Raw genomic sequence first — 24,345 nt, 5'->3', positions numbered from 1 at the left:
GGGTATGTCTCCTTGGCAAGCTGTGACTACTTCTCTGAAAACATGTTCTACCTGGTTCTCCTGGAAGGCTCACTCCGGGGAAGCCAGCTCAGCCTCCCTGAGATTGCCATGCTGGAAATGCCATGAATGGATTCTCCAGTTGACAGCCCCAGCTCTGCTCCCAGATAACAGCCAGCGACAACTACCAGCCATCCAACCCAGTCAAGCCTTCAGATAGCTGACAGCAACTGCATGAGAGACACCAAGAGAGAATTACCCAGCCAAACCCTTCTCAAATTCTGATTCTCAAAAGCATGAGCAAAAACAAAAAGCATTTGAAATTGTTTTATACCACTACATTTTGGAATATTTGTTGCACAGCAATAATAATCAGAACTGGCAAGGACTCATATCCAGAATACATAAAGAACTCCTACAAATCAATAAAAAAGAGACAACAGGCAGTAATAAGGAGTAAAAGACTTGAAATCCAAATGGCCAATTATAAAAATGTGCTCAACTTCAACAGTAATTAGAGAAAAGCTAACGAAAACCATGAGATATCACTACAAACCAAATAGAATGGCTAAATTTGAAAAACCAAAAGTGACAATACTGTGTTGGTGAAGATGTGGAGCACAGGGAACGAGTTACACTTGTATGGACTGCAATATAGTATGAATAATGAAGAAATAGTTGGCACTATCTACATAGTTGAAGGTACACATTCTAAGACCTAGCAATGTCACTCCTAGACACATACCCTAGAGAACAGGGCACATGTACACCAAGAAACCTATACAAGAGTGTTCATAGCAGCAAAAGTTAGAAATGGTTAACAACCCAAACTTTCATCAGCACAATAGATGGACAAGTAAATTGTTGTTTTCACCCAATGGGAGACTATGCAGCAATGAAAATGAGCGAAATATAGGTCAGTACAGCAGTACACAGGAATCTCACCAAGAGGCCAAACAAAATATTTATGGGATGAATCTATTTGTATAAGGTTTAAAAATATATATATTTGGGTGGTAAAATAATAAAGAAAAGCAGAGGAATGATAAAGCCGGGATTTGGGAGGTGGGGGAGGGGTTTGTGATAGAAAGCGGGATTTCCGACACTCCATTCTATATCCCTTCATCTGGGGGTGGATTCGTAGGTGTTTGCCTTAAAATTTACATTTATAATACATTGAGATATATACTTTCCATATTGTGTTACATCTCATAAAAATTTTTTAAATTTTAGAACAAAAAATTTTCTTACCTATCAATAGACGGGTGAGAAAAAAACCCTAACTTCATCATTTGGTTGCCTAGTTTCTCCCACTGTAGTTATTAAATCAGCAAAATTATACCCACGGATTTGGGATTCCAACTTAAGAATATATTCAATTCTTAATTGAGAGTTGGTAATGGTTGTTATCAACAATCTGGTCTTAGTTTTTGGCAAGGATGATCGGATTGGGGGTCGGGGGGTGGGAAACGTGTGAATGAAGTAGAATAAAAGCAAGGGAGGGATATAGTCATCTTCATGGGATTTATTTTTAAATAGGAAAATTCTAGAGACAGAGCTGAAAAGAGAAAGGAAGTCAGTGGGACGGTTGCCAAGTCAGAGAGTAAAGTGTCACCTGATAAAAGGGCTTATGAATGAGCTCAGAACAAAAATATTTGGGGGAGATCTAAAGAGGAGGCCATGCCTGCAGGGTGGAGGTGGATTATACCGGGTGCCTGGCCCAATATAATACATCCTCCATCCACACCATGTAGGTGGTAAGATAAAGTCTGCGGAATGTTCGCAAAGATTTAATGTACAGCTATTTTAAATTTTATTTATTTATGTATTTATGTATGTATGTATTTATTTACTTATTTATACTTTAAACGTAGTATTTATTGATTGAAGAAAATTACAGAAAAATATGCGCTGCCACATTTTGGCCAACCTTGACCGCCGGACTCCATTCCGGTTTAAGCGCCAAACCACGGACGTGTGCGTTCCCTTCCTTCTCTGCCCGCCCGGAGCGCCCCGAGGCCCTCAAGAACCGCAGTGAACTCGGAAGAGGGCACAGAGCAGCCTCCGACCCTCGGTGCGCAGCGGGCACGGTCTTTCGGGGCTGGACGTCCCCTCGGCCGGGGGCGGAGCTGAGAGATGCGAGGGGCGGTCCGAGGGGCCCGGCCCCGCCCCGGCCCCGCCCCCGCCCCGCCCCCGCCCCACCCTCTCCAGAGCTCACTTCGCGACCCCCCAGCGGCGGCTCCGCAGGTCCGACGCGCGCGGCAGCGGCCGGAGATGCAGCGGGGCGCCGCGTGGTGCCTGCGCCTGTGGCTCTGCCTCGGACTCCTCCACAGCAAGCGCGGTAAGCTCCCCGCGCTGCCGGTGCGCGGCTGGCCGCGGGGGGACGCTCCCACGGGGCGAGCGCGGGAGTGCCCGGCGGGTACGGGCGGGGGCTGGGGCATCCGTCATCCTGGGGCCGCAGGGGAGACGGGGCCGCCGGGATGAGGAGAGGGCGGGCGGGGACTGCAGCCGGGTCAGGGACCGGGCTCGGCCGCACCGCATCGCAGCCATCGCGCCCCGGGCCCCGAACTCGCTCCACCATCTATGGCTCGGCTGCCTCGGGACCCGGCCGGGCCGCGTTCATTCTCGTCCTGCTCCTTCGCGTCCTTACTCCCCGCGGAGTCCCGGCGCCCAGGCCGCTGTCCCCGCCGGCCGCAGACCTGGGTGCGGGCTGCGCTCCAGATAGGTCCCGCAGAGGGCGCTCCGGGCGGCGCCCCCTTCCCCCGGCCGGGGACTCCGGGGCGGGCATTCGGGGGCCGCGAGAGACGGGCGCCGGCCGTAGGATTGCGCGCAGGTGCGTGTTGGAACTTGAGGCGAATCTGAAGTGGACACCTGTGAGCGATCCGCACGGCAGAAGAGGCAAGAGGCCCGCCCGCCCCGTGTTGGGGGTGCAGGGGTCTTGAAGACTGAACTAAGGAGCCTGGAACATAAGGCAGAGGCCACCACGGAAGGGTCTTAAGTACAGCAGACGCTGGATGGGGCTTGTGATGGGAACATGACGGGAGGCTGCCTCTGCGGAGTTGGAGAGAAGGGGAGCCTGGGGGGTGAGGAGGGAGCAGAGGGGTATTGTTGGATGAAGACGTCAGGGATAAAGCATCAGGGTGGAGGGAATGAGCTGGAAGTCCACGCAAGACCTGGTGACCCTGGAAATCAGCGGGTCAGAGGGATGGCCGTGAGGCAGTGGGAGGAGTGCTGGGAGGTCTGAAGGAAGAGATGGGGACCTCACCATTTGGAACACGGCGGGCACTGAATACTGGCTTTCACGTGCTTCACCTCTTCATCCTCACGAGGGAGTGTTAGACCCACTTTGCAGATGGAGATGCTTAGACCAAGGACATATGTAACTTCTCCAAGGTCCCCAGGAGGCCAATAGTAAGAGAAGTGGTCAACCCAGGTCTTGGGGGTAACAGAGCCCTGGTTTCTGTGACTTCGTGGGCTGACAGAGTGTGGACGAACCTCCGGGCATGTGGGAAGAGGGCATGTGTTTGTGCCTGGAATTGGCTGATCTGAACTCACCCTGCTGCCCCTGGGCCTTTCCCCTGCACCCAGCCCAGGGCCAGGCTCTCACGGGTGCTCAGTATTGTTTGTTGAGTGACTGAATGAGTGAGGGAGAAGTGAATGGGGCCTTGGTCGGACTGCCGGGCTGAGGGGTGAGAGACCCTGCCTTAAGGAGACATCTGGCAGGCAGCTGGGTGTAATGTCAGAAAGAGGCTGGGCCGGGGAACTGGAGAGGGAGCAGAGCAAAGGGTCCAGGATGGGACATCCCTCCCCAGAGGGGCCAGAGAGAGAGGCTTCCAAGGAGATGGGAACATTCTTCAGGATGTAAGAACCAAGAGAGGCTGGTGTCCTGGTGCTCAGGAGGTGGAGGAGGGGAGGCGGGTGAGTCCTGCTGTGAGTGCAGGTGAGTCTTTCCAAAGTTGGGCAGTGAAGGGGAGAAGAGAGAATGTCATCTGCAGGCTCCCAGGGACGGGGTGGCCCAGGCTGGGTCAGGGAGATGCCCACGGAGAGGAGAGTACATCATTGCTGACCCCCACCCCACCCCCGAGCCCTGCATTTGCCACACCCACACTGCTGGGTGAGGAGGACTCTGCAGCCTGATGGGAATGCTGGAGCAGAAGCATATACACTTCAGCTGAGTGTCAGTGCAGCCAGGGGGAGGCCAGGCGCTGGCAGGTGCGAAGCCTGGGGACCCTGAAGTTGACCCTCAAATGTGTGCTATTGGTCGTAGAACAAGACCCTTGTGCCAGCTCTCCCCCTAAGTCATTTGCTGTACGGCCTGGGCCGCTCTCTTCCTCTCCCTGCACCCCAGTTTCCCCAGGTAGAGCAGGATGACAGGCTGGCGAGTACTGTGGGCTGTTCTTGGCTGGACTTCATGGCTCGGTGTCTCAGTCCAGTTCTGAAAAGCCTTGCCCAGGCAGTGTCCCTGTAGAGAGGGCAGGCAGCAGAAGTCAGCCCCGAGAGGCTTTGTCTAGAGAGGCTGTTTGTGCCTCTGGACAGTGGGCACTCAGCTCAGGGACATGCAGGGGAGGCAGGTGACAGCTGGGCAACCACATTGGCGTGGCCTGAGGACTCTGGCCCCTGCTGTGGGCTGAGTCGCACAAGGCCATCCCAGCTCTCCACTGTCCCAGCTACTCAGCCCTGAGCCAGACCCAGGTGTGGGACAGAGGTGTGGGGGTGGAGCGGTCCAGGCTGGATGTGGGGGCTGGGCTCACCTTAATTGGTGCCTGTGGACCACTGACCTCAGCTCAGTGCTGCAGGGATTCTACGTGATGCAGGTGCTGTTCACGTGCCCGTCAGGCTAGAGGCACAGGGTCAGTGTGGCTGAGGGGCTCTGCCTCCTCAGAGCACTGTGGGCATAAGGTGTCACAATTGGACTGTCCGGTCATTTCCCAGTTGTGCCTTCTCCACCCTGCCCTCAGGCAATGGCACCCTGACCGAGGGAAGGCGACTACAGTTCTGTGCAAGTCACAAGCTACGGTGCTCAGGGTGGTCCAGGGGGAATTTGGATCCGCCCCCATCCTGCAGGGGTTTCCTGAATGCCAGACTAGCAGGGACACAGACGTGGCATCAGATGTCTGTAGCACAGGGACAAAAATGCTCAGTGACCCCAGTGAGGCCCAGCTGGTGGCTGTGGCTGCACAGGAAGGCAGTGGCACTTCCAGCTTGGGGCTTCCTGGAGGATCTGCAGGCTTCAGGGCAGGGAATTCCAAGCAGGGCAAAGAACCCCTCAAAGGTTCTTCAAAGAACCCCTCAGAGGCAGGAAAGTCCAGACTGTGTATGGGGACACACTGTGTATGGGAACACATGGGTGGTCAGAGAGGCTGGCTAGGGTCTGGGGTGGGGGAGACGAGGCAGGTGGAGGTGGCAGGAGCCAGGAGCACTTCTGGAAAGGGGACATTCTGAGCAGGGAGCCACCTGGCTGGGGCCCATGAAGGCATCGCCAGAGGCACAAGACCGAATGAAGCCCACAGCAAGGAGGCTGTGGGTGCACCCAGGAGATGCACTAGAGGGGCAGCAGCCATAACTGGGAATGGTGGGGAGAGCGGGACGAGGGCCAGTCTCTGGCTTACGCAACAGAGTGGGTCATGAGGTTGTTTACCAGATGGGGGCCCTGGGAGGAGAAGCAGATATGGAGAAAGGTAAAGTGCTCCACTGGGAGGCAGGTCTTCTGGGTGGAGGTGTCCAACAGGACCTTCCGGGAGACCCTAGTTGATACAACTTGACCAGATAAGGAAGGAGGAGAATTAGGAGCACTTGAGTATGATGGGGCCGAGGGGACCCCAGGGAAATTAAGTGGGGTCTTAGCCGTGAGGGGAACTTTTTCTTTCAGTATAGCTTACACCCCTCCTGCTGTTGTCTGGGGGTTTTCCTCCACGTGGCAGATTTCCTTCCACTGGGGCCTAGTCTATGCCCCATAGCCCTCTGAGACACCCCTTGGAGGGGTGGGATGGGGAGAGGGGTATGGACAGCGGCTCACACTCCCTACACCGACCTCTGAGTGAGGTCTGGCCGACGTGTCCAGCTGGAGCCAAGGATTCCTGAGTTTCGATCCTTTGCAGACACTGCCTTCCTCTGGGATCTTGGTTTTCCGGTCACGTCGAAGGCTGAAGTCTGGGAGAGGAAGGTGCAGGTCTGCATGGTTGCAGCGGCTGAGGCTGGGTGGGCAGACAGCAGGCACACCCTGTCCCAGGCCAGGCTGGGTGTGGGTGGCCCAGCGAGGAGGCACAGGTCAGGGTGGCGAGTGGGGGAGCCCCGCCACGTGGCCAGCGAGGTCAGCAGGGGTTCATGGGAAAGGACTTGTCGGCCACAGGAGAGGACATCCTGCCTGCGTTTCCCTCTTCCTGCGGCAGGAGCCCACGGCCCTGATTTAGCAGCGCTGGGGGGCCACCTCTGCGCCAGCTGGGCGGTCTGATAACACCACCCGTGCTGACCCCAGGCAGGCGGGGGCAATTGCCCAGCACAGCTGGCTGTACCTGCAGCTGTGCAGTGCTGGGAGGTCAGCATCTGCCAGGGTTTCCCTCCTTCCCACCCCCTGGGGGTACTCAGGCAGCCCCCACTCCCACTCAGCCTCACCATTGGTCCTGCTTCCTGAAATTGCCTGTGCGCTGCCCCCAGAGGGACTCTAAAACAGAGACCTGAACCTTCAGCGGCCCCCCCAGTGATCAGCACCAGCTTCCTGGGTGGGGGTAGAGGTCCTCATGCTGGGGTCTCCAGGGCATCCCTCGGCCCATGCCCACCTAGCCCACACCCACCGTGCACCCCAGCCCCAGTGCAGGACCTTTCTCCTGCTCCAGATCCATGCTGCCCTTCACCCTGCCTTCCCAAGCCTGCACAGAACCCCGGACAGAGGGCCAGGGTGGTGCCCTAAGTAAGTGGGAGGGCCCTATGAGGAGGGAGGGGGGCTTCATTCCCACTGCTGTGTACCCCGAAAGCCTGGAATCCAGAGGTTCAGGTGGGCTTGGAGGAAGCTCTTATACTCACCCATCCTAAAGGACTACCCTCAAAGCTACCCTAATCTCATCCTGATGGAGATGTTTGTACAGGGTAGTCTGAGCAATCACGCACACTCACACGCACAATTGGAGTGTCTGGCAGCGAGCCACACCTGTGTGAAATGGTCAATCAAATTGCTTCACACTAGGTGTGTGAGGTTTTACCTTGTGACATAAGCTTCTTGTGCCCATTCTGGAGACGAGGAAATTGAGGCCAGAGGGGTAAAGTGGCTCATTAGATGCTAGAGCAGCTTTGAGGGGGTGACAGGTGTCTGGTTCCAGATGGCATGGGGGTGGAAGCGGTCAGAAGGGGCAGGCATGCAAGCAGTTGTCCACACTCCCCGGGGAAAGCTCTAGACAGGTGGGCATGTAGGCTCCTACATTTCTGACCACTTCGGGGACTTTTTCACCTTCATGTCCCAGAGACCTTTTCAAAGGTCATGCCCCACAGATGCATTGCCTTCCCCCAGGCCTACCCCTGGCCAATGTGCCTACCTCTGTGTAGGACATCTGCACCTTCATGCCTCACCTTTACACCTGCCCACACATTGTGTGCTGTCCCTTTGTCCCCCAGATCCTTAAAGCCAGTCAGGGGCAATCACTGGATAAGTCCCAAGCTGATAATGACACTTGTAAAGGCCTTGTCAAGTGCCAGGAGCCAGTCCTTGCCCAGAGCTGCAGGCTGTGGGAATATACACAGGGGTCCCCAGAAGAGAGCCTCAGCTTTCCATTCCAGGGCTGGAATAGGCACCTGGCAGGTGGCAGGTGACAAAGCTGGCTGGAGGGTCATAGTGGAGCTCAGATTCTGCCCCCAAACATAGGGGAAGCAGGGAATGCTTTTAGGCAAGAGAGGGACTTGTGTTCTAGAAAGATCCTCTGACCACCAGGTAAGGTCTGGACCAGTGGGGAGGCTCTGCTGTGCTAAGCCAGGGATGGGACATTGAGGCTGGCCAGGTAGTGGGGAGGAGGGGAAGGGACCTGCAAAGGGGAGCCCGGAATGTCTAGAGTGGCTCTCTGGCCAGAAGGTGCCCACTGTGACACGTCTGGGTGCTGTGAGTGCCAGGGTGGCAGGGAGAGGAGAGGGGCGGGCCTGGCACTCCTGGCCACCCTGACTTTGATGCTGGATCTGAGAATGGATGCGACGTGGTGACCGATTGGCAGTGGGGGGTGAGTGGAATCAGTGCTGTCTGGCAGGTGACGCCACTAGGATGGTGGACCTCCCAGGAGGGAGAGCAGTATTTCCAGGGCTGGTGGAAGAAGGTTGACTCCATGGACTTAAGGGCGATCCGTTCCGTGAACTGCAGAAATGTAGGCCTGTATGGGATAAATAGTAGCTTCCCATAATCCTGTCCCCAAAGATTATCTCTGACGAGCAAGTTAACCTCTGTGCTTTAGTTTTCTCATCTGCAGAATGACAAGAATAGTATCCCCCATGGGGGGGGGGGCATTAGAGGAGTGTGGTGTGTTCAGCGGGCCAGCCCACAGAAAAGTGCTAAATACACATTTGCTGTTATTGTAACAGGATGTATCAGTGTAAGCAAAATTTTGGGTCAAAGTGTGTGAGCTTTTTTTTTTATCACTGTGAGACCTGTTTGTCCATATCCTTGCCAACACTGGGAATTCTCCGTCCTTTTAACACTTGCTCACCTAGGTGGTGGCACTGTGTGCCCATAGCTCCAGTTGTCCTCCCTAATGGGAGGTGTGGTCTGCTCTGGGTCTGAGAGGGCTGGGGGCTGCCAGCAGCTAACATCTGGGAAGCAGGGCACCCACGGACTGGTGCTCTTGAGAGCTGCCAGGGACAATGAGGTGGCCTTGAAACCCCATGGGTGGGCCACGGCTAAGAGGAGGGAGCACATCGGTGAGCAGAGCAGGGCCCCGGATACAAGGAGCTGGCCACGAGCCTGAGGCTGGTCCTGTGACCAGGGGCCCTCTGCTGTGGCCTCGTCGCCCCACACCATGCTCCATTTGTTCCATCTACCTGACAGTCCAAGGTCACCGTGCTCTGGCTTTTGCACCAGTTCCTCTGTCCTGTGTGTCCTCCTCCTGGGCCAGCAAAGTCCTCCTCAGTCTACAAAGCCCATTTTAGCTCACGTGAACCCCCGACCCACCAGCAAGGCTTTCTCTGACGCTCCACCTCCACATTGTAACCATGGCACAGAGTCACGGTGAGATGCAGCGTCTGTGACTGCAAAGAGCTCAGCAGTCGGTGACAAAGAAGGGCTCAGAGTGCGAGAGTCAGTGACTGCTTTTACGATGGTTCTTAATGTAGTATTAGGTTATTTGTGGTCTGTGATACCCAGTAATCCTGGGGACAATTCATACTTCACATGTGGGAAAACTGGGGCTTGGAGGAAGTGACTTGCCCAAGGCCACACAGCCAGAGGGTGGCATTGTGGTGCACACAGCCAGGCTCAAAGGGCCCCAAACACACTGTGGTACACACTGTGGTAACAGCTCCTCCCACCCCAGCCATCTCAGTCTTGCAGGGTGGGGGTAGGGGGACTGAGGTCTCTTGACCTTCACCCTTCAACTCTGAAGGCACAGAGGCTGCTAGCCAGGTGGGGGGAATTCTAGGACAGAACACCCCTGCATCTCCCCCCAGGACTATACATAGGCCTGACCCCAAGAGTGAAGAGCGAGGGCTCTGGAGCAGGTCTTCTCCTTCTTCCCAACCCTAGGACCGATGCACGGAGACCCCAAGGCCAGCCCCACCTGGCCATCTGTCCCCCAGTGTTTCTCACTCTGCTCACCCCCGATCTGTAGCCACCGGCCTGCCCCTAACTGCTTCTGTCCTCGTGTGCACAGCTGCTAAGGAGAGTGTGGGCCAGACTGGCAGGCCCACCACACAGCCCTGTCTCCCTCAGGTGACTACAACAGGGATTGTCAAATGCAATAACTGCTACTGCCACATGCTGCCAGGGCATGGAGGAACGGCCCTGAGCTCACAGGCCATCCTGATGTCACCCCTAGTCAGCCCTGCTGGACCTGGGGACAGTCACGGGCCAATGATATCCTGATCCCCAGGAGCTGCCCAGTGACACAGTTGCTCCCGTGTGTATGGGGGAGTTAGGGGCGCGGTGGGGTGATGCTCTCAGCTTCTGGTCTCAGGCATGCTACTTGGGCCCTGGAGCAGGAGCAGCAGGTCTCCAGACATGGGGAGCAGGGAGGGCAAAGGACCCAGCCTGAACCCCCTGGGGGTGGGCGAGGGCCTGGTGTGCTCCGCAGGGAGACAGCTGCTGTGGCTGGTTTGTTGGGAGGTGAAGCAGGCTAGCAGGGCAGAGCCTGTTGTGTGGGCATCACCCTGGAGGCCAGGCCAAGGTCATGCACAGTTCTAGGGGGCCACAGTGGCAGTAAAGGTGTTCTCAGACCATGACACTCCTCTAGGCTGAGGGACAGGTTGGTGGCCAAGAAGAGGACTAGTGGGGGACAGGGAGGCTCTCAGGGTAGTGGTGGGAGAGAAGGGATGCAGTGAGGAGAGGGCTGGGCCTGGACAGGGAGAGGCCTAAGCTAGGCCAGACCTGGGCTCCTGCACAGCTGCCAGCCAGCGCTGCTGTGGGGCCCGGAACTTCAGTCTCCTTGTTGACTGGACCCAGGATCCCTCCTAGCCTCCCAGGCTGTGACTGCTGGTCAGTGCCTAACCCACGAGACTTCGCGCCCCTCCAGCCTGCCCCTCACCTAGGATCCCAGTGAGCTGCTGCCACAATCAGCCTCCCGTGGCTGACACCAAGGTCCCTGCTGCCCAAGGCTGCTGACAGCACACAGAAGAAGTGTACATTCTGGCCTCCCTGACCTCGGCCCGGCGCCTGGCCCAACTGCTCTGCTACAAGCTGGGGGGCCAGGGCTGCTGGCCAGGGGAAGGAAGAAGCCAGTTCCTGGGCCAGGAACAGGAAGGCAGGGGGAGTGCGGCAGAGGCCAGGATGACAGCGCTTCCTACTGCGGAAGGGAAGGACAGCAGGGACAGACAACAGCCAGGCAGGAAGGATGCGCCTTCTCCAGGGTTGCAGGTGGGGGCTGGACAGCATGGAGCCTCTGGACATGGCAGCCCTCAGACCCTGGTGTACACACAGTCACCAGGGAGCCTGGCCTTTAAAATGGGAACATCATCTTCAAAGGAGCAACAGGGTCTGACACAGTTTTAACTCAAAGGAAACCCTCAGTAGTTCATTTAGCCATCCACCTATCCTTCCACCCACCCTCCATCCTATCCTTCTTTCCATCTGTCCTTCCATCTTTCCATCCTTCCATCATCTATCCATCCACCCATCTATCCTTCCTTCCTTTCATCCTTCCTTCTTTCCTTCCTTTCTTCGCTCCTCCCTCCCTTCCTTCTTTCTTTCCTTCCTTTCTTCTTTCCTTCTTTCCTTCCTTCCTTCCTTCTTTCCTTCTTTCCTTCCTTCCTTCTATTCATCCATCCATCTATCCATCTGTCTGTTTATTCATTAAACAAGTGTGTGAAGAGCCTTGCCTCTGTGCCAGGTGCTGTGCCAGGCATGGGGGTAGAAAAGAGGACTGCCTTGATCGTTACCACATTGAAATTTATGATCTAGTAGAGGAAATGGAAAAACACAAGTTAAACAAATAAGTAAATAAGGTAATTACAAATTGTGACAAGAAGGATGTAGTGAGCCAGCAGGAGGCTGAGATAAAGTTGAAAGGGACTTAGGTTTTGGAGCAGTGAGGAGGTCACGCCTAAGCTAACGGCAAAAGGAAGCCAGCTGTGCAGAGCGTGTGAAAGGAGGCAAATCAGGAGGAAAGGTGTGTGCAAAGGCCCAGGGTAGGAAGAAGAAGCCTGGAATGTTATGGAACAGCCTAGAGGCCGTGGGGGCTGGAGGACGTGCACGTGCATTGAGACTGGACCAAGAGAGTATGGAGAGGGGCCGGGGCCAGCCCGAGGCTAGGAGTTTGACTTTTCCTGAAAGTGCAGTGGGAACTCACTAACAGGAAAACACAAGCATGCTTTTAAACTATCACTAACAATTGCGTGAGGAGTGGAGGAGGGCAGGAGTAGGCCCAGGGAGCCATGCTGGAGCCTAGTGCAGTGGGCAGGCCCCAGCCTTCAGGCGGAGAGCAGGAGCTGGCTCTGAGATGCTTTGGTGGTGACAGAAGGGCTGGGGCAGGAGAAGAGGGTATCCACAGCCACTCCCGTCTGGGGAGATGGAAGCTATCAAGGAGGAGCCTTTGGCAGGGGTGCAGAGGTTGCGAGTCTGAAGTTCAGCATCAAAAGTGTGGAACTTGGAGTCTATGGGGTGCCCAAGTGCAGTGGCAGCTGGATCCTTTAAGCTGGAATTGAGAGAAGGGATGTGGGTGGGAGATAGAGATTTTGGAGGTATCTGGACACGTAGGAGAGAGATCAGTGGAGAACAGAGAGTGAGGAACACAGCATTTGGTGCTGGACAGAGTGGGAGGAGAAGACAGAAGAGAGCGAGCTCAAAGAAGGCCCATAAAAAGGACAGCTCTGCTCGCTGCCCACAAGTGCCCATGGGTCCTGCAGCCTGGAGGTCCTGGAAGGCCATGAAGCAGGGCACAGGACTGCACCACAATGAGAGGATGAGCAAATGGGAAAGGAGGGAAACAATGAGCAGAGCTTTTGCTATGAAGGGGAATAGGAAGTGGCTAGAAGAGAATATAAGGTCAAAGAATTGGGTTTTTATTTTTGTTTATGAAACAGGAGATGATTGCATAGAGAAATATTAGTGTTCAGAAGAGAAAGAAATTATCTGCAGGAGTCAGGTCCGGGGTCTGGGATCCTTAGCACGATGGAGTGCTTGACCTTGGGAGTAGGAGTGTCAGAGGGTTTTAGGGCTCAGGCTGGGGTGTGGGGTCTGGATGTGGGATGATGAGATGTCTCCATCTGATGGCTTCACTTAGTTAATACTGAGAGGGCGACAGCGTGGTTGGGGTGGGGGAGTGCCCTGCACTGCAGCCCCAGGGCCCGGTAGGTCTGCTAACAAAAAAAGAAAGGGCAAATATATGGTGATGGAAGGAGAACTGACTCTGGGTGGTGAACACACAATGGGATTTATAGACGATGTAATACAGAATTGTACACCTGAAATCTATGTAAATTTACTAACAATTGTCACCCCGATAAATTTAATTAAAAAAAAAAAAGAAAGGGGAGGTCTCAGTGTGGGGCTCTGCCACTGAGGGGCCAGTGGTGCCAGCTGCCGGGTTGGCATGGAGTGCAAGAGATAAGGGACCGATCAGATTAATGGGCTATGGGACACTCTGTGTCAGGATAAGGGTGAGGCCAGGAGGGGGGTGAATGGGGAGGGGTCCCTGTCCTGGGAGTTTTGATGCAGCTAAAGAACTTAGTGGTGGGACAAGGACACCCAGCAGGAGCCAGAGGAGGCAGGAGAGAAGCTCAGGGAGGCAGACACTTGGTGATGGCACAGCTTCTGGCAAGGACCAGGTCCAGAGAGTGCCCGGGAGTGAGGGTCCCAGGGGAGTGGGGCAGAGAAGAGTGAAGACGAGGACCGGAAAGGCCAGGGTGCTGGTGAGTCATCTGTGTGGGTGCTGAAGTCATGGAGAATGGCCCACATTGAGTGGAGGGGGCTGGAGAGCCCGAGCAGAGAATGAGGGGAAGTGACCAAGACAATCGCTGATGACAGCTTTAGTGGGGAGTGGGTCATGCCCTCAGAGAAGGGGAGGTGGCCACAAGGAGTTCTTCAATGTCAGGCGTGTGCGGTGGCGAGTAGTACCCACCCTAGGGTCAGTGGTGTCCTCAGAAAGCCAGGTTTCAGTTAAGGCAGTAAGGACAGCAGAGGACAATGAGGTCTGCAGCACAGACTGCTGATCATGCAGGTCCCAGTGGAAGTGAGTGAAGACAGAAGGGCATTGGGGCAAATCAGGGCAGGTGGCAGCACAGGAGGGGGTCACATGGTTGGGTAAAAGGATTGGCAAGCACGATGGATGGCCCCCCTTTAATACAGCGTTGGTACAGTGGTGCAGATGCTTCCTTTGGTTGTATGGTGGCCTCTAAGGAGGAAACTCTTGTAGGCTTCATTCCCCTATCCATCCATCCACCCACCCAGCCACCCACTCCTCATCAATCCATCCTCCCACCCATCCACCCGTCCTCTCACCCATCCACCTATTCCCCGTCCATTCCATCCATCCACCCACCCACCCACTCCTCATCAATCCATCCACCCACCCACCCACCCACCTATCCCCCGTCCATTCCACCCATCCATCCACCCACCCACCCACCCACCTATCCCCCGTCCATCCTATCCACCCATCTATCCATCTGGCAAGAGCCCCAAGAAGGCTGACACTCCCTGAGTAATGATTACTGCTCCATAAGGAAGGAAGGCATGAGTTAGACTCTAAAAAGACAGCATCTCAGGAGGAAAGGAGTACAAATGTCCTGGGTGAAAAGATGAGTAAAGACTTCAAGATATGAAAAGCCTGGCACTTTGGGATGCTGGTGAGAGGCCTGTGACGAGGAGATGTGTCTCGAGATGAAGCTGGAGAGAAGGGGAGTCAGCAGAAAGGAGAGGCCTGGCGTGCCCTGCTTTATCTTGGAAGCAAAGAGGAGCCGCCCAAGGAGGCTGGGCTGACATCTGTCACCGCCCCATAGCTAGGGGTACCAGGTGTGGCCTGGATGTGCATCCCAGAGAAGGGATGCCCAGCCTCCCTTGGTCAACACTGCAGGCCTCGCCGTGGGGCATGCACAGTCCCAGGGCAGGTGGGTGCTGGCCGAGGAGGCTCTCCCCTGGTGCTTACATCCGTCTCAGGCCTGACCCCTAACTGTCCATCAGGAGGGCCAGTTCTTTCATCCTCCACAGGTCCAAACCAAGTCCATCATCGCCCCTCTTCTGTAGCTCAGAGCCCAGTTGTCTGCCTGGCATGGCTTTAGTCACTTTCCACTGCATGGAAAATGCTACTTCTTCTTCGAGATCCAGCTCAGAGCTGCCCTCTCAGGTTCCTTCCCAGCCCCTCCCAACCCCAGGGGAGCCTCCCCATGCAGGGTGCCCCCTCTCCAGGGGGTACAAGGTGGGGGGCGGAGGTGTATGGAGGGCCAGGCACCCACCTGAAGATGAGTGGACCTGGCAGCAGAGTCCACATGGAGAAGACCCCTGGGAAAAGAGCCTGGGCCATCTTCCCATTTTGGGGGCTCGAGGCCAGGGGTTCTGGCCTGAGTGCCAGGCAGGGGCACCCTGGGTTCAGGCTAAAGAGGGACTTTGCAGCTGTCACATCACCAGGCAGGTGAGGGGTGGCAGTGCAGTGCAATCCAGGGGGCGGTCCTCAATTTCCCTGTCTGTACAGTGGAACTAGATGCTTGCTGAGGGCTTTGCAGCCATCTTGTCCGTGTGATGTTGAAACAAGGTCTTGGTGTGTAAGGTGCCAGCCTGGTACCTCTTCCTCATAGTCGGGGAGTCCAGGCAGGCCAGGGTGGGGCCCCGGGCCTGGGGAGCTGGGTTTGGAAGGCAGAGGAGCCCAACCTGTGGGGCTGGAAGGGACTGGGGCTGAGGCAGGGTAGTGCGCTGTGCCCCCTGGGGGACAGGGCCTGGGGGAAAAGGACAGGGCTCAGCCCTGGCCTCCCGCCATGCAGTCCTCCCTTCCTGTTGTCTCAGAATGGTCTTGGCAAGAAGCATCTACCGGAGTCCCAGGTCCAGACCTCCCTGGGGCCTGCTCCCACCCCACCGGGATCACACTCACACAGGGCCATGTGCACCCACACACTAACATGTCAAAGACTTGTCACACATGCAGCAGCCTCACAAACACACACATCCACACCTAAGATAGAGACAGACGCACACACAGAGAGGCATATTTATGGACACACACACACGCCATCCCACCGGTAGGAGGATGGTAAGCAAGGGCCGGGGTCCTGGAGGGCTGCGGGAGGGTTTTCAACCAGGTGAGGTGGAGTTATTTGTGTGTTTGAGGACGAGCCCTGTGGGGAAAATGGGGGAGTGAGGCAGGGGAGCCCGGAGGAGCTGGGGCAGTCACGGGGCTGTGGAGGGCAGACAAGCTGATGGACACAAGGGCACATGCAGTGGACTCCAGGGGACAGCACGAGCTCACAGGCATCATTCGGGGGTGAGGCCGAGGCCCTCGGCTCTGGGCGTGTTTGGGGAGGATCTGTGCTGTGCAGACCCACAAGCAGTGGCTGTGGGTCTGAAGTTCAGGAGGGAGGAGCCTTCAGGCAGGTATGTGGGGGTCACAAAGCCGAGGTGACGTGTTCCAGGCCTCCCCAATGTAGGATGAAGTTTGCAGTCTCCCTGTCAACATGCTGGCAGCTCAGCTCCTGTGGGGCCAGAGGTCTGTGCTCGGTCCCGGCCTCCATCAGGGCTCACTTGGGGGGCCCTGGCCAGGAGCAGGGTGGAGGCTACTGCTTGTCTTGGGGCCTTTGTCCATGCTGTCAGGGCCCCTGTCCAGGGAGGGCTCTGAGTCTGATGAACTCCCTACCCAGTACCACCCTAACCCTGTCTCCCACTCCAGGCCTGGTGAGTGGCTACTCCATGACCCCGCCGACCCTGAATATCACGGAGGAGACACACGTCATTGACTCTAGAGACAGCCTGTCTATCTCCTGCAGGTACTCAGCCCCGGGCGAGGCCAGGGTCTCTCCTACCTGGCAGTGAAGGAGACTACAGAGCTGAGGCAGGAAATGGTGGCCAAAGGCCCAGAAGGCAGACCCTCCCCAGGGCAGAGAGGCCCCGAGACTTAGTGGGCTTCCTGGGAGCCTGAGTGTGGCAGCCTGTGGACCCTTCAGACACAGGCACCCTGCATCCCACTCACCCAAACCCACCCCAGTCATTTCACATGTCCCATAGAGCGGTCACTCTGCACTCACCCCTGGGTCACCCCACACTAAGCCCAGGCCACCCCATGCCCACCACCCAGGTCACCCTGCACCCATTTCAGCCACCCTCACCCCAGGCCAGTTACTCTGTCACAGGCCACACACGTGTTATCCACCCTACAGGCCAGCTAGACTGAGGCTCCGGCTTCTCCATAGGCCAGCCTGCCTCACGGGGGCCTAGGAGCCAGGCAGAGACCCCAGGGGACTCAGAGTGCCCCCCGGGCTGGGTCCATCGTGTGCCCCTGGGCTGTCCTGACCTCTGGCTGAGACAACCCGTGGGCAAGCTGCGGCCCTGGGGCTGCAGTGGGGCCCCTCTTCACCTCCGTGTCCTCTGCCAGGGGGCAGCACCCCCTCGAGTGGGCCTGGCCCGGGGCTCAGGAGGCACCAGCCACGGGGGAAAAGGACAGTGAGGACACGGAGTTTGTGCGAGACTGCGAGGGCACAGACGCCAGGCCCTACTGCAAGGTGGTGCTGCTGCGTGAGGCCCATGCCAATGACACGGGCAGCTACGGCTGCTACTACAAATACATCAAGGCCCGAGTCGAGGGCAGGACTGCCGCCAGCACCTACGTGTTTGTGAGAGGTGAGGGTTCCAGACCGCGCGCTTCTGCAGCCATCCAGGTGGTGCAGGCAGGGTCCTGAGTCCCAGAGGGGCAGCCAGTACCCACACCGTCACTCCCGGCCTATGGACCCCGTGGGACTGTCCTGCTTCCCCCCGACCTGGACAGAGACCCCTGAGCTTCACCTGCCCTTCCCACAACCTGCTCCCTCTTTGCAGACTTGGAGCAGCCGTTCATCAACAAGCCGGGCACACTCCTGGTCAACAGGAAGGACTCCATGTGGGTGCCCTGCCTGGTGTCCATGCCCGGCCTCAACGTCACACTGCGCTCGGTACAGCCCCAGCCCCACTCCACCCTGGGATCCACTCCTGTCCTGTCCCTGGGAAAGGTGGCCGTTGACCTGGTCTGGGGGAGGGGGCCACGGGTGCTGACAGTCACCGTGTCCGGCAGCAAAGCTCAGTGCTGCAGCCTGACGGCCAGGAGGTAGTGTGGGATGACCGCCGAGGCATGCTTGTACCCACCCCACTGCTGCGCGATGCCCTGTACCTGCAGTGCGAGGCCCGCTGGGGCGGCCAGACCTTCCTATCCAACCCTTTCGTCGTGCACATCACAGGTAGGGGTCACCCACGGCCTCAGGGTCCTGGCGCAGTGCCTGCTCCCCATGTCCTGGGAGAACTGCAGAAGGAGAATGGGGCCCCCAATTCCCAGTCATGGGGCTGTAGGTGCCACGGTTGGTCTTGGTGGGTGCCCTGTGCCCTGTACTCTGTGTGAGCTGTCCCGTGAGGGCTTTGGGGGGTCACTGTTCGTGTGTCACCAGGCAACCAGCTCTATGACATCCAGCTGTTCCCCAAGAAGTCGCTGGAGCTTCTGGTCGGGGAGAAGCTGGTCCTGAACTGCACTGTGTGGGCCGAGTTCAACTCTGGTGTCACCTTCGACTGGGACTATCCAGGGAAGCAGGTGAGGCCAAGAGCCCTGCCAGAGGCTGTGCCTGAGCCACCCCCAAGAGTCCCCATCACTGCCACGCCCGCCTGTGCCCACACTGTCCCCAGAGTCCCCATCACTGCCCACACCTGCCCTGACTTGGCACACACCGGCCTCTGTACAGAGGAGGTACAGACTCAGTTCTGCTCTAGGAGTCCCAGTCTGATGCGGAAGTTTTTCTACCCTAAGGACCACTCTGTGTCTGGGTCCCAGGCTCCCGGAGCCACTGCTGGCTGGGCTGGGTGTGTGCCCCTGGTGGTCAGCCCTGCCGAAGCCCGCCTGTTCTGACCCTGGGCTTCCCCTGGGTGTGGGCAGGCGGAGCGAGGGAAGTGGGTGCCAGAGCGACGCTCCCAGCAGACGCACACAGAGCTCTCCAGCATCCTGACTATCCACAATGTCAGCCAGCACGACCTGGGCCCGTACGTGTGCGAGGCCAACAATGGCATCCAGCGCTTCCGGGACAGCACCGAGGTCATTGTGCACGGTAAGGCTGGGGTTGTTAGGCTGGTGTGCCCAGCAGGGCCTGGCCGCGCTGGGGCTCAGTCATCAAGCCTGGGCCACAGGGGTCCTTGTGCAGTGTGGGCCCAGGGTCAGAGGTCATAGTGCACCAAGCAGTGTGGAGTCCAGCCCGAGGGAAGGGAGGGCTGTGTGTGGACGGCCTGCCTGGTCTCCACACCCTGAAGGGCAGGGCCAGCCCCAGTCTGCAGGTGTCTGGCTCCTGGGGGTGTGGGGCCATGCCTGGGAGTCTTTGGGCAGTGATGGGTCAGCGACACTGGGACCCAGATTTACGCTAATGCCTCCCAACTGGCAGAAAAGCCCTTCATCAGCGTCGAGTGGCTCAAGGGTCCTGTCCTGGAGGCCACAGCAGGAGACGAGCTGGTGAAGCTGCCCGTGAAGCTGGCAGCGTACCCTCCGCCGGAGTTCCAATGGTACAGCCCTGGCTCCCGCCCCTCGCTACCTGCCAGACCCAGCTTGAGAATGGACCTGGGGTGGGAAGGGCAGCATACTCCCCGGCAGGGCCTGTGCCCAGCGACCCTGTGGGGACCCCCTCTGAAGACACTCTAAGGAACCTGCACATAATGGGGTACCTCAGCCAGAGGGAAGGTTGGCCTGCGTTGCTGCTATACTGTGAAAGCTTGTACACGCCTCCTGTTATGTGCACGTGTGGTGGGCACAGCCTCCGGCTCTAACTGCTTTCTGCATCCGCTCAGCATTTCTGAGGGCCCTGCCACTTGCGGTGTGTCACAGAGCTCTGGCATGCCCTGCAGCAATGGCTTCAGGTTTTTCTCTGAACAAGTTGCCATCCCAGGACCCTCCTACCCAGAGATTCAGAGGTGCCACAGTGGTTTCACAAGCTGTAATGGAGCCGGGCCCTGGGCAGGGCCTGACCCACGTGGCGGTGAGCAAGAGCTTCCAGGAGGCCCGTAGGCTGCCAGAGCCCTGGCTCTGCTCTGTGACCTGAGAGTAAGGCCACCCCTACAGGGTATTCGAGGGTCAGTGAGGGGTCTCTCAGTGGTGGCTCCACCCTGGCCCGGCACCGAGAGCTCCCCCAGAGCTGGAGAAGGCACAGCACCCCCCACGCACCCTCAGGCCATCTGAGCAGTCCATGTGGCCTAACTCTGGCTGGTCACACTCTAGCCTGACCCTCATCATACAGATGAGGAAATAGGCTAGAAAAGGGAAGGACATTCGTACCTGGGCTCCAGCCTCCTGGGAGGACCCTGCTCTGTCCTTTTCCAGTTGGCCAGAGGAACGTTACCCTTCCCAGCCTGGGCATCTCTCTTCAGGCAGAACAACCTGTTCTGAAAGCCTGGATCTGGGCAAGCAGAAGCCCCAGACGTTCTCAGCCAGGAACCCACCTCACTGACCGTACGCTGGAAGCTGGCTTCTTCTGGTCCTGTGACCCCGTCTCTGAGGCCACAGACTTTGAGGTCCATTGGACATGTGATATAAGACCAGGGCCCTTAAGACAGGGTCCTGAAGGGCACTGATGCAGCCTGGAATTTCCCTCATAGGTGCAGCCTCCTAGAGACACCTGGGGCCCTGTACCCTGTCCTCCAAGCCCAGCAGGACTGCCTTGCTCGGGATGGGTGGCTGGCTCTGGGGCATCTGGGGTCTGCCCAGGCCTGATACTCAGACAGCTTGTCACCATTCTCACCACATCTGGCCTTTCTCTTGGCCAATGTCTCTGTCCAAGAAGTGCTCATCTGGCCCCATTATCCACTGAGACACCTGCCCCAGGGCACTAGTGGTCACCACAGCCCCACAGAGCCCCACTCTTCTTGGTGTGTGATGATTACAAGTGAACTGATTGGAACCAAGTGGACAGACAGGCTGGTCCTCGGCTCCCGAAGTACCCTCCGTGTGCATGGCGGAGGACTGACCCTCCTAAGTGCCAGACCTCGGGTAGACCATGATCCCTGCCAGGTGCATTGCGTTTCCCCAGTTTTCAGATGAGGACTGGGGTTTGGGGTGGTGAAGGGATTTGCTAGGATCACAGACGGGGCAGGCAGCAGGCGGAATTCTGCATCAGAACCCTGCAGGCTGCAGTGCCCTGATGTGTGACCCCAGGCTGGTCACGTCCCTCCCAGTCTGGCTATGGTGTTACCGTCGAGAGCAGGGCCCTTGTACTCCCCTCACTGTTGCTGTCTGCCCAAGGGCTGTACCTAGTACACCCGGGAAAGTGTACGTCTGGGGCCTGCCTAAGGCGGCACCGTTTGTTCCCAGGTGGAGTCCAGAACTGGGTTTCAGAGGCAGCACTCCCAGCTCAGGACTGGGAAGAGGCCACCCTCTGGGTGAGAGGCACCCATCTGTTCACACATGCGGCAGACATGCAGTGGGCACCTACACGAGCCTGGAACTGCTCTCTGTCATGGCAGTAAGACGGAGACACGGCAGTAAGGGGATAGTCCCTGTGGGACTCACAGCTCAGTGAGGGAGACGGGCAGCCACTAGACGTGTATAAAACCAGAGTGGGGATGTGTAGGCCGCAGAAGCAGCCGAGGGCCATGCTGGTTCACGGGACCGAGGAAGGCTTGTCTGATGAGTGGGTGCTTGACTTCATACAGGATGGAGGGAGCCCTGCAAGCATTGGGGAGGGGGAGCAGTGAATGCAGGTTGTAGGAAGGCAGAGCCAGGAGAGAGTGAGGCAGTGCCCTGGGGTGGTCAGGGTTGGGGGTGCTCCTCCCGCAGGCACAGACAGGACCTATTGGGGGGGTGGGCAGGACCCTCCTGGGCTTGGCCTCTGAGCCTGGTGGCCGAAGGCTGGCCCTGGCCACAGGTTGACCAGAGATGGCGGCTGCACTGAGCTATAACGCACTACCTGTGGGAAGACCTTGGGGGTGGCGAGCGTGCTGTTGCAGATCTGCTGTGTTCCTGTCAGGTGCTCACGCCTGGAGACCACTCCATACATAGCCTTTAGGCCACCTGCTCCCCAGCAGAGTCGGCTGCCCCAGCTGTACCTCTGCAGGCCCTGCCTAGCAGCCTCCTGGTCTGGTCTGTAGGGGTCCTGCCTCCTGACGGACATTCCTTGTAGGGGCTGTGGTGTGGCAGGAAAGGAGTGCCAGGATGGGCTGGGTGGGCCCATGCAGTCCCCTGAACTCCCTTCCCGGGCCAGGTACAAGGACAGAAAGGCTGTGTCGGGGCGCCACAGTCCACATGCCCTGGTCCTCAAGGAGGTGACAGAGGCCAGTGCAGGCATCTACACCCTCGCCCTGTGGAACTCCGCGGCTGGTCTGAGACGCAACATCAGCCTGGAGCTGGTGGTGAACGGTAGGGTAGGGGTGGGAAGGCAGGAGAGGGGCTGGCGGGCGGGCTGGCGAACTGCTGGCTGACCAGCTGCCTGCGTGTGCCCCTAGTGCCCCCCCACATCCATGAGAAGGAGGCCTCCTCCCCCAGCATCTACTCCCACCACAGTCGCCAGGCCCTCACCTGTACTGCCTATGGGGTGCCCCCTCCTCTCAGCGTCCAGTGGCACTGGCGGCCGTGGACGCCCTGCAAGACCTTCTCCCAGCGCAGCACGTGAGTATGACTCCAGCCTGTCCTTCCTACTTCCCAGCCCTGCCCCAGCCTCGGCCATGACCCCCTCTCACTGCCCGCTCCCCTCCCCAGACCCCTGCTCTAAACTCAAACCCTGTCACGAAAGCACTGTATCCAGTCCCTGACCTCACCCCAGCAAAGCTCAGACCCTCCCAGTATCAGTCAGGACCCACCCACCCCACCCACCTCCCTCACCAGCAGAGGCCCCAGACACACACTGGCATCATTGGAGAGGACCACGGGACATGCCTCTGGGCACCCAGGACACCTTCTACCAAGCAGGCAGACCTAGGCCAGTTTCACGAGACTTGCACTGAGCCCCGGGGCACACCAAGCATGCCCACATGCTCATGAGCTCATCTGTGTAGTGCTTACTGTCACCTCTTACAGAAAAGGAAACTGAGGGTGCGAGGAGGGACATGACTTTCCCAATGTCATGTCTTTCCCAACTGCTGGGCCACACTCCCCTACACGGAGTTGGGTGCCAGCAAGACAGGCCTGGGAGAACCCTCAGAGACAACGTGGACAAACAGGGGACAGGAGAGGAGGGTGCGTGGGGGGCCAGAGCACTAGGAAGCCAGGGAAAGGTGCTGAGCAGAAGAGTGACAGGTCAGATTTGCCATTGTGGGCAAGGTGGACGGTCACAAGCTGGGGAGGGACAGAAGCTGGAAGCAGAACCCAGGGAGGAGACAGGGCAGTGGCACTGGTAGAAAGTCTGCTGCCCCCGCGTGGTTAGTGAGGGAGGCTCAGTAGGGGTGGCCTGTGGGCCTGAGCTGGCCCGAAATGTGTAAGGTTCATGAGGCCACGGGTCACCGTGGGCCCCTTCAAATTTGCTTCCCTTTGAAGATCTACTGTTATGCTCTTTACCAGCTGACAGGCTCCTGGGGCCGCTCTGCCTTGCTAGGGGCAGACAAGATCCTCCCTTGGGGTCCCAGACTCTGCTGGGAGACCCATAGATGCCACCTGGCCCAGGGAGGGGCTGCAGCTCTGGAAGGGGGCAGAAGGGAGGAAAAAAGGGAGGGTGAGGGCTTCCTGGAGCAGGAGTGGTGTCTTTGCTGCCCCTGGAGATCTGGGTGGACTTTCCAGGAGAGGCATATAAGACCGGGAGATGGTAAGCACAGAAGGGTGGCGGGTGACCACAGAGCCACGCTGTGTGCTACTCAGCAGGGTGTGTCTGACAGTCCCTGCAGCAGGGGTTACAAGGCCCTGAGCATAAAGAGTGGGAGACAGTGTTCCAGAATCAAGTCCTCTGCCCCCTTGCTCACACCTCACCCACCATGATATAGAAGGTGACCCTGAGTATGACAAAGGCTCAACCCAGTGTAGGCCCTCCCAACCCATAACTCTGACCTGCCCTTCTTTGTCCTTGTCCCCAGCAGCCGGCGGCAACAGCAAGACCGCATGCCACAGTGCCAGGACTGGAGGGAGGTGACCATGCAGGACGCCGTGAACCCCATTGAGAGCCTGGAGACCTGGACCGAGTTTGTGGAGGGGAAGAATAAGGTATGGCTTAGCCATGCCACTGACTGGCAGAGGAGAAGGGGAAGGGAGGAGAGGAGGGGCCCTCTCCTGGCCTTCTTGGTTTGCGCCAGGCCTTCAGGGCTCTGGGGATGGCAGCTGAGTCATTGACCTTTCTGAAATGTCTCGGGGCTTCAGCTCCCTGGCCCTGTGGGTGGGAGGCCAGACCTCCAGCTGTTTCCCAAACAGGGGAGCTGACATTCAAGGCCACCTGGCCAGGCCATGGGCTCCAGCTGCCCACAGGCTCCAGACTGCTAAGCCGCTGACCCAGCCTGGGGGCAATGCCTAGAAGGGGCCAGGCGGGGGAGGTGACCGAACAAAGGCACCCACTTCCTACAGTCACTTCCTGTTTTCCTACACACCTCCAGAGCCTCTTCCTGTTCCAGGCCTGGCCAGG

General features: G+C 57.8%; 1 protein-coding gene across 3 annotated transcripts in view; it reads left to right on the top strand.

Moving 5' to 3' along the window:
• Positions 1 to 2,271: 2,271 nt before the first annotated feature.
• FLT4 (fms related receptor tyrosine kinase 4) overlaps positions 2,272 to 24,345 on the top strand; it is a gene marked incomplete at its 5' end in the record, with an annotated part of 44,545 nt that continues 22,471 nt past the window's right edge. For 2 of the 3 annotated variants that reach the window (XM_081035725.1, XM_081035726.1), the window contains 11 exons: positions 2,272 to 2,338; positions 16,488 to 16,584; positions 17,190 to 17,434; positions 17,630 to 17,742; positions 17,862 to 18,024; positions 18,229 to 18,368; positions 18,708 to 18,876; positions 19,204 to 19,321; positions 22,009 to 22,163; positions 22,250 to 22,412; positions 23,810 to 23,933. In XM_081035725.1, coding sequence (XP_080891851.1) covers positions 2,272 to 2,338; positions 16,488 to 16,584; positions 17,190 to 17,434; positions 17,630 to 17,742; positions 17,862 to 18,024; positions 18,229 to 18,368; positions 18,708 to 18,876; positions 19,204 to 19,321; positions 22,009 to 22,163; positions 22,250 to 22,412; positions 23,810 to 23,933 — 1,554 coding nt within the window. Of the gene's footprint in view, positions 2,339 to 16,487; positions 16,585 to 17,189; positions 17,435 to 17,629; positions 17,743 to 17,861; positions 18,025 to 18,228; positions 18,369 to 18,707; positions 18,877 to 19,203; positions 19,322 to 22,008; positions 22,164 to 22,249; positions 22,413 to 23,809; positions 23,934 to 24,345 lie in introns of those variants that run through there. The other variant, XM_081035724.1, reaches the window with a different exon arrangement.

Source organism: Rhinolophus hipposideros (genome assembly GCF_964194185.1).
Source record: "Rhinolophus hipposideros genome assembly, chromosome: 23".
Classification (NCBI taxonomy): Eukaryota; Metazoa; Chordata; class Mammalia; order Chiroptera; family Rhinolophidae; genus Rhinolophus; species Rhinolophus hipposideros.
This window is presented reverse-complemented; position numbering and strand designations above follow the sequence as displayed.